The sequence below is a fragment of the Acinonyx jubatus genome, chromosome D2 (genome assembly GCF_027475565.1).
Source record: "Acinonyx jubatus isolate Ajub_Pintada_27869175 chromosome D2, VMU_Ajub_asm_v1.0, whole genome shotgun sequence".
NCBI classification, from domain to species: Eukaryota; Metazoa; Chordata; class Mammalia; order Carnivora; family Felidae; genus Acinonyx; species Acinonyx jubatus.
The window spans coordinates 58,098,121-58,107,636 of record NC_069393.1 but is presented as its reverse complement, the minus strand read 5'-3'; the positions used below and the strand labels follow the sequence as shown (position 1 = coordinate 58,107,636).

General features: G+C 55.7%; 1 protein-coding gene across 1 annotated transcript; it reads right to left on the bottom strand.

Annotated features, from left to right (window-relative positions):
* Positions 1-1,466: 1,466 nt before the first annotated feature.
* Positions 1,467-9,195, bottom strand: SFXN3 (sideroflexin 3). Its single transcript, XM_053207357.1, has 11 exons — positions 8,554-9,195; positions 7,148-7,311; positions 6,309-6,483; positions 5,866-5,960; positions 5,417-5,492; positions 5,163-5,248; positions 4,774-4,901; positions 4,545-4,594; positions 3,700-3,749; positions 3,172-3,219; positions 1,467-2,904 (listed from the first exon to the last, which is right to left on the bottom strand). The coding sequence occupies exons 2-11, from the start codon at positions 7,306-7,308 to the stop codon at positions 2,808-2,810; spliced, it is 966 nt and encodes a 321-aa protein (XP_053063332.1). The 5' UTR covers positions 7,309-7,311; positions 8,554-9,195; the 3' UTR covers positions 1,467-2,807.
* Positions 9,196-9,516: the final 321 nt, after the last annotated feature.

Genomic DNA, 9,516 nt, shown 5'->3' with positions numbered 1-9,516 from the left:
CCGGCTCCACACTCTCAGCTGTCAGCACAGAGCCCGACCCAGAGCTTGGTCTCATGAACCGGGAGATCATGAGCCGAAGCCGGACGCTTAACCGATTTGAGCCACCCAGGCACCCCATGATGCCCCATCTTTAATCAAGAAGAGAAATCTTTGCTTATGCTCCTTCAGCTGTAAAACTCTCAAGCTTGGAAACTCCTCAGGCTTTAGTAAAAGGTCTGAGTACAATTGTGGGCCTATCAGTTTTGTGGGCCTATAAACAAACTGGGCCCAGGGAGGAGAGGCCCTGGAGCGTCAGAGAGACAAGGAGAATGATCTCAAGTTTGGCTGGTGGCTGGCAGGTGAGGAAGAAGCTCAGCCCAGTGGCTTCAGAGTCACGCGACTCGACTTGAATCCTGGTTCTACCACTTCCTAGTTGTGGAACCACGGGCAACTTTTTCAATGTCTTCAAGCCTGTGTTTTTGCTAAGAATGGACATAACATGTCTGGTCCCCCAGTGGGTTGTGAAGATCAAAAGGCGGACTTAAAGCACTTGGCCCAGCACCACACGTACGGCTCAATGAGCAGTAGCTGGTATCACCCCCACTGCCCATACAAGGAAACTTCCATTTCCCAAGAGGAGTGAGAGAGTCCAGGCCAAGGTACCAGGTTCACTTCAGGTTGTTGTGGGACCATACAGTCCCAAAGATTGTCTCCCACCACCTAGTGTGAGAGCTTGGAGCTGAGAAAGGGGAGATGAGGGGTATGTCCTGCAGGGAGTAGGCAATGGATTTTATCATAGATTCATACATGTTTATTCCTTTGAATCTTCCAAAGCCAAGACTTGGGGTAAGAGAGGCAACTAACTATAAACTGTTTAATAGTAGCTCTCACCATCTGTTCAGAGGCATGAACTTTTGGCCTCATTTCTCCCCGGGGGGGGGGGGGGAAGGGTTACACAAGGAGGGAGTGGAGGGTCCTGATGCGGGGGGAGGGGTGCTAACTAGCAAATGGTCCCTGCCAGGCTTGTTCCTGTGCTGTGCTGGTGGGGGCATGGAGGGGTATGGAGGGTGTGCTGGTGCCCTAACTTCTCTCTGATGGAGCTGGACAGTCCCTAGCCTTCCTCTCTCCAGAGGCTTCCCTGGGAACCAGAGGCCCACCAACCCATGCCAAATGCCTGAAGGGAACCAAGAAGCCCAGAGCCTGAGCTGGTAGGTAGGTGGGATCAGCCTTCCTAGCCAAGAATGAAATGAAGCCAGGACTCTATCTGCAAAGGGAATAGAAGGCATCTACATCCCCTTAGTTAGCACTCTAGGTGCTGATGGAGGACTGATTTTCTAATCTCAGAGTGCCCTCTGCTGGGGGCTGAGGCTCCATACAGAAGGGAGGGAAGAGCTAGAACCTAGATTTTGTGGGGGAGGGAAGGCTGAAGGCAGGAGACTGGTTCTTCCTGAGCACTCAGGACGCAGAATCAAGTGAAGATCAAGAAGTAGATCGGTTTTTAGTTTATTGAGTAACAATGGCATCATAGTTTTAGTCAGTGGTAGCAGATAGTTGGGGGAGCACACAAATGCTCTTAGAGGATCCCACTGGGGCCTTCGTCCGCACCACCCACTGCTTCAGCTAGAGCTCATGGGAGTTGGAGTCAAGGTCAAGCTCTGTACCCTGTGAGTGTAACGCCATACCTTCCATTCCCAAGCCTACCTGCCCTTTGGACCAGCTATGGATGCCTGGGCCCTTCTTCCTCTTGGGAGATGGGGGTGGGAGTGGAGGTAGGAGCAGGGCCAAGCCTCAAAAAAGAGGAGTTAAGGTCAGGGTTCTGCTGAATGTCTAACAAGAGTCAAGAGAACACAGAATTTCCTGTCTTAAGATTGTACACTCAGGGCCTAGTTGCCCTTGAGGGTGTGCTAGTTGTCTCCACTCAGATACCTGTGGTATCTGAGGTTAAGCACCATTCCCACAGCTGTGTCCCTCTGCAAGAGGGGGCTCTGGGAGCTCTTAAAGGGGGAATGCTTGCTCTGCCTCCATGGCTTTTTGGTTTGGGTTGGGACTATCGGTGTAGATTTGAGTTTATGATGTCAGAGCAGACCAAGAACTCCTAAGAATGTACCTAAAGATGTCCACACTGCAGTGTGGGGGCGATGGGAGGATGGCGAGAGTGGTACAGGATGCCACCCCTTTGTTCTGACAGAGGAGAGGAGAGGAAATGAGCTCTTTCAGGATGTGGGGGGGGGGTGCACAAACTCCCCGTTTCCCTTACCCTGATATGTCTTTCTCTGCCAGCCCAGTTCCTGGGAGCCAGGAAGCAAAAGTCGGAAGGAGTCGGGCCCGTTTGGCCTGCTAGTATCCCTCAGTCTCTGTTCAGAGATCCTGGCTACTCCTGTGTCCAGAAGGGGCCCTCGAGGTGCTGTCAGAAATGACTTGGCCAGTGGAACTGTTTAGGCAGGGAAGTCCTGCCGCCTGGCTGGCTGACAGGTGGCAAGAGGCCGAGAGGAGAAGCCAGATTATCAGGACATCCTAGGACAGCACGTCCGTTCCTAGCTTCTAGGACAGCATGTACACACACACGTACACACGTATCATGTGTGTACATACATTAACATAGGAGCACAGGAGAAAGGGGTTATGTGGCCCTGCTCTTTGAAACCAGAGAGGAGAGAAAAAGGCTTAACGGGGGCACCTCTCAACCTATGGATTGCTGGTCTCAATGGCTGCTCCCCCACCAAGCCCCCGCCCGGTACCAGGAAGAGGGGCAAGTGGCAGGGATGGCAAGGCTCCACCAAAGCAGCAGCCCAAGGAGGTGAGGGAGGGGTCCAGGGGCTGACCCTCCCTCAAAGCCCCTTGTTGTAGTAAACCACTTCGATGCTGGGGTTTTGCTCACGGACCCGAGCTCTCAGCTCTGGCTCCAGCCTGCTCACATGTAAGGAGCTGCAACAGAACAGCACAGGCAGGCTGAGGATCCCCTCAACCCAACCTGCATCAGCCTAAGGGCTCACCACCTCTCCTCCTCCCAGGCTGGACAGTCTCCTTCAACTGCCAGAAGGCCCAGCTCACCATCAAGTCCCCACCCCCAGCATAAGTCTAGTGCCTGCCAAGCCTCCTCCTGGAACACACTAAAGGACCCTAAGGTCAGTGGGTTCCAGAGATGCGGAGACCTATTCAGAGCCCCCAACCAAGCCCGGGGGCAGCACTTACCTTCTCTGGGGGAAGAGGGCACAGCACAAGGGGGTGGCAAATACCAGGCTGGGGGGAGAAGAGTGTTGGGAAGGTTTGTGAAGTTTTGACCTATGGTTGTTGCCTCCCTGCATCCCACCCCATCCCTGGAGACAGCCCCTAGGGGTAGAGATTGATTAAGGCCAACGCTGACATCAGGTTCTGGCTAAGGAAAGAGCCTCCAGGGCAATGACCCAGAGGTCCACAGCCAGTGAGTGCCTGAATCAGAAATTAAACGTGCATGAAACTCCTGGATGATACCAAAAGGTATATTTCCATGCTTTCCTCTTGTACACAAAGACTAGAATGTCTTAAACTAGACTGTTGACCTTCAAGGGTGGCGATCACCTGCTAACACACACAACATGCCCTACAAGTGTCTAAGAGCCCTACCAGCTGAATGGATGAATGAATGATGTACATAAACATCTTAAAATCAGCAAATACCCACCCACATCCACCAGGGAAAGGGCACTCCCACACACCCTAGCTAAGTCCCCACACACTTACCAGAAGCCCACCAGTCCCACCTGCAGGGGCGCTCCCAGCCAGGGGCGACGCTGTAGGGAGACAGAGGCAACGGGATGGCTTGTGTCCCCTCCTCCCCTAGTCCCTACCGCATTTCCCCTACCACAGCTCTATCCCACCAACCCTGCCTTTGAGTCTTTTCTTTCTCCCAAGACCATAACAGGCTTGGAATTTCCAAATCACCAGCCTCCAGTCCAGCCACGCCTACTTGCGACACCCTCCCTAGTGTCCCTTCACCCACTCTCCCCTCACAGGATTGGTTCCGCACTTCCTCCAGGAGCTGCTTTCTTCAGGAAGCCTCCTCTAACACTCCGCTCCCGTCCCAGTAGCATGCATGAATCTGTCCCTTTCCTGTTCTGCATGCCCTTCTCCATTCCCTCCAGCCACAGGGACCAGCGTTCAGTTCCTCCAGTGGGCACAGCTGGTGCTCAAGATAAATTGGTGAATAAATGATTCAATAAATGAACTTGTAGTCGGGTGCCTTCTCTGTTCTGTTCGTGCGTGTGTGAGCCTGTGTGTCTCATTGTTGTCGGTAGGTGACAGCATGAATATAGTGGCCAGTGTGATGGTGGTGGTCCATCCCCGTGTGTGTCAAGAGGCCTCTGGAGTGATATCAGCTCTCTTCAGGACAGAAACCATTTCCTTCACCCCAGCCCACTTCCTTCCTGCTGAATGAATGAATGAAGGTGGAGGGGGCAGCCCAGGGGTGGGGCCAACAGGGAGCAAGTCTCAGACTCCTGGGCCAAGCTGGAAAGAGGGTTGGGGACTGGTCACTTCTGCTCCCAGCCGTCACCTCTTCCAGGGTGGGAAAGGTGGGTGTGGCCTACCTTTAGGAAGTCTTTCTTCTCCAGAGTGTCCATGATCACCGGGGGGATGGCTGCAGGGAGAGCAGGGCAGAAGAGGAGGTAAGAGTTAGTGGAATGAAAGTCAGAATCGTGAGGAGGGGTGGATCCCCTTCACAACTCTTCCCACTCCCCCGGGAGTGCTCAAAACCCCTGGAGAATGCACCCGTTCTCTTACAGCCTCCCGTGCCCCACCCAGGCACCCCTGCCTCACCCATGGCAGGAATGGCCATGCAGATTCTTGATATCACCACCTGGAAGATTCCCTGCTTGGCAGCGGCCACTGAGTGGCCAAGTCTCTGACCTTCCTCATCAGTCACTGGGATGCCCACCTGCAGTTCCCTGAAAAGGGAAGGGGGTGGGGGTCAGATCACAAGCCCACATCCTACCTGCACTGCCCTCACGGGCAGCTATTCCCTGGGGTCCCGTCAGATATCACAGATTCAGATATCATTCCAGGATCCCAGAGTCAGACTGACACTGTGCCCAGAAGCTTCTGTTTGGAGAGGGAGAGGACGGTCCCCACCATGGGCCAGTCGGCATGGCGGGATGATGTGCCTACCTGCACGCTGGGCCTTCATGCCAGGAGCTGGAGCCACTCACCTCTGCCTCATCAGGGGGATGTTGATACAGTTGGCAGCTGCCACAGCTGCAAAGGGGACAAATCTGCCCACCAGGGGGGGCAGGTGCTGGGGGGAGGAAATATATCGTTTAGTGGTCCTAAGGGCTATGGAGTGGCGAGGAACTCTGGGGAGGGATGTGGGGAGCCTGTAGGTTGGTGTGGACGAGCGATGGGGAAGAGGGAGACAGATAAAGGGTAAGTGAGGGGGCAGTACAATGGGGGGGGGGGCATTTACCTTGGTGAGGGATTTGAGTCCCAGGGCTGTGGCCACGGCCCCAGTGGTGGCACTCACATAAGCTGTTCCCAGCTGCCTGTGGGTGGAAGAGGCAGGACACAAGGTTGGAGGTGAACAGTCCAGTGTGTGGTTCTTTCCTTCAGGGACACATCAAAATCCTCAATACGCGAGGCATGACGGGCAGAGAAATTCCTCCCCTGCTACAGCATAGACTTGCCTGGAAGCTCCAATCCCTCAGACAGGGCCTCCCTTAGCACAGGCAAGAGGACCCCAAGCCCTCAGGCCAGGAGAGTGGGGAGAGGGGCGGGCTGAGGGGAGGGAGTTGAGTCACTGGCTGCAGGAGCACTCAGAAACAGGAGCAGACAAGAGGGAGCAATGGTAGGCCTGGGGAGGCCAGGGCAGGGAGAGAGTGGGGGGGGAGGAGTCCCGGTGAGGGGATGAGCTCTCACCCCACAGTGATGGGAGCGTCGCCGCTGCGATTGGAGTAATTAACAACAGCATTGAAGGACTGATTCACCCACTGCCAGAACACCACGGTCGGGGTCTTCCTGAGGGAACAGAGACACTTACTGCTGCTCCTGCTACAGTGTCCCTTATCCTCAAACCCTAATAAAGAAACCCTAAAGGTTATTCCCAAAGCCTCAGAAGGGACCCAGCTGATGACCTTAGAACTTGCTTCGGTGACCTCTGCACGACCCTCCCCACTGACACGACCACATACACTTGTCTCTGGGGTGGGAGGAGCCCTGGGGCTGAGTTCTGAGGAATGTGAGGGATTCTAACACAAGCTCTCATTCACCCACTATTTTCTGCCCAAACTGGCCTCACCAAGTCATCAGGCTACACTCTAGCTTGGACAGAGTGCTCAGGGAGGGGACACACGGGGCAGGACCTGCCTGTAGAAGGTGAGCATGCAGCCAGTGATGGTCATGTTCATGGGCACCTGGGCTGACATACGGCCAATCAGGACCACCTTCTCCCCCGTGTCCGGATGGAAAGCAGAATCGTACACATACTTGGCCCTCCACAGCTGGTCCTCAGTGAGCCCTGGCGTCACCACGCCGGCCCTGCAGAGAATGTCAGGGAACAGACAGGCAATTCTAGGGGCAGATCTGCCCCCACCAGCCCTGACCACTTAGCTCAGGGAAAGTCTGGCCAGAGGACCAGGAACTTTGGCCCTGAGTCTCAGAATAAAGGAGCTCCTTGTCTCTGGGGGAGTCAAATCTTCCAGAAGGGCAGAGGGGCTCCTATTTCCATTTCCTTCTAGCCACATAAAGAAGGGTCCCCTTCTGTTTCTGCCTAAATGCCTGGTCATGGGTAATGGTAGTTTCCAGTGGGTCAAAAATGGCTGGGGGCATCTCAAGGGTATTTCCTCTTGGGGACAAGGGGGTGCTCTCCTATCTCCTTGGGACTCAACCTTGAGCCCCATCTGTCCTTGAAGAGGGTGGGCCTAGCAGTGGGACAGGACCCTGTGGAGGGTTGCGAAACATACAGCAGCCCCCCACCCACAAATATCAATGCCACCTCCGCAACCCAAACACCCTGAAATTCTCTGGGTTGAAGCGCTGTGCCATAGTTGCCTGTGATTCCAACATATAGAGCTAGGGAGTAAGGGGGTCAAGGAGTGGGACAAGGTCACTCTCAAACTTGAGGAGATAGATGCAAAAGGTACCATATTAATGGCAGGGAATGAGTACCCCAGGGTCTCATTCGGACGGGGCAGCGGGCTACCTGTAGTTCTGCACGATGTTCCGGGAAGCTTCCAGCTGTGCTCCAGACAGCAGCAGATTTCGGGGGTCAGTAACGGTGAAGAAGTGCCGGGCTCTGCCCAGGAAAGTGCTTTGGTCCCAGCGAGGTTCCTGGATATTGATATCTAAGGGCAACTCCCCCATTTTCTGCAGAGCAAAGATCAGGATCGGAGGACTCCAAGGAGGGAGTTCAAGAGCTCTACCTGCGGGAGCCTCTGGTGGCTCTGCCCTGGTCCCTGGGCCTATCACCAACCCCTTCTAGAGCTCAAGGTGACTCCAGATAGGTAAGCAACGGCTGGGGGGAGGAGTTGTTTTCCAGGCAAGGCCCCGGCTCAGAGACCTGCAGCCATTGGAGGAGGGGGCAGGGGAAAACAGAACCAGAAAAAACAGATCTCTTTTGCACCCTGGCCTTGTGCAGCTTTTCATCAGTGAGGATTTACACGTGTATGGTTGATGCAACAGCAGCAACGAATCCTATGCAGCTACTCTTGTGCTCTGTGTGCACAAAAGTGTGTATTATATGCGTTATACAGGCATGCTAAGGTCAGCTTCAGGGCCCAGCTGCCTTAAGACCTAGATACAAACCCCCAAGGCTGTCTGGGAAGATGGCATAAGCCGTCCCACACCCCAGCCCCTGATTGGAGGAGAACAAGGGCTCACTGGCTACTTCAGGGCTTATCTATTCCAGATCTCAAATAGGGGACTCTGATGCCAGGCCAAGCATGCGTGCTCGCAGTCATGCACAAGTCCCCCTCTCCAGGGGCATTTTTCTCAACCCACACTGAATGGCCCAAGGCCCTCCTTGTTCCCCAGCTGGGCAGGGCTGGCACAGACACCCATCCATCTCTCCCCAAGCCACCTACGTCTAGAAAGGAGGAGTCAGTAAGTGCCCTCTCCACCCAGTACCAAGAGGAAAGCCTGAAGCAGCCGGCTGGCTGTGTTAGGCAAAATCCTACAATATGACTAATCCTCTCCAACCGCACTTCCTCCCGCACTGGAGGAGACACCCTCCCCTCTCTCACAAACTCACACTCACATACCCACATACAAAGATACGTACATGCCCTACACAGATATACAAACGGCGAACACGCACTGCATACACTAGCCCACAAAGACCGTTACTTGCACACTCACACATACGCGCACACACACACACCCCATATCCATCAACTGCAGACACGTGAATGTGTGACCACATAAGGCCCCACCCTGACATTACTCCCACCAGCCAACCTCCCCTCGTGCCCCAAGCACCTCCCTAGAACCGAAGATACTGAATCCGGGTAGGACAGAGAGCACACCCAAGGCAGGCTTCCCTCCCTCTTAGCCCTCAACCTCCTACTCCCCTGAACCCCGCGAACCCCGCCCCGGACAGCCAGCACTCACGCTTTGCCGAGCTCCTGGGCTTCTGGCCTCTGCAGCTCCCGGACCCGCCTTTCTCTCGGCGCGTCGCCCCTGCCTCCGCCCCCCCAACCCATCACGCGTAACGTCACGCGTGACGCTGACAGGCAGGAGGGGCGGGGGCAACCCCCGCGCGTCCGCCGGGCGTGCCCAGGGATTGGCAGAGCCTGGGGGCGGTGGGTGCCATTTGGGGCGACGCCCCCAGCCCCGGCTGCAGGGAGCTGGCTCTACGCCGCCTCCCAAAGCCAATCAGGGCTCGGGGAATAGGTTCTGGCCCGTCCCCAGGCCTAGAGAGGAGGGGAGGAGCCGTGGGCGCTGCCCCCTTTGCTTGCAGTCCCCTGACTGGCCGCGGGAGGCACCCGGCTTCGGCAGCAACGCGTCTAGGTGCCCAGGGCGAAGGCTCCCTGGGCGCAGGACGAAGGCTGGCGGCGTGGAGGGGCCATCCTCTGATGGTGCGCCCGGAGGGACTCGGGTTACCGCCTGGGTTGTTTACTAGATGGCCGCCTTGGCAGTGGCCTTTGCCTACTTGGCCCCCTGGGCTCCTACCCCAGTTCTCACAAGCTCTTCTCACAGCACTTGGGCATTCGCAGTCCTCCACAATCTCGTTCCGCTCGTGCCTGTGCCCCTTCTATGTCCCCACCCTTTTCCTCCTCCAGCCCCCTCCTTACCTAGCTCCACTAGGTCCCAGTTTCCTTACGTCCCCGATCCCTATCCCCGCACCACAGACCTAGCCCCAGTCCCTGCCCTGGGAGGTGTAGGGGAAGAAGGTGTAGCTCTGTCTGCATCAAGCAAGTGGCTCAGAAAGATTCTTCCTCCCCCTAGTGTCCTGGAACCAGTGATCCACTCTGTCCCCTTTCCAGAACTGAGGGGCCAGAGAGACACGTTGTGACATAGAAGGAAGACGCATGAGAAAGAAGTCAACACTCAGACACACACCCACACCCACCC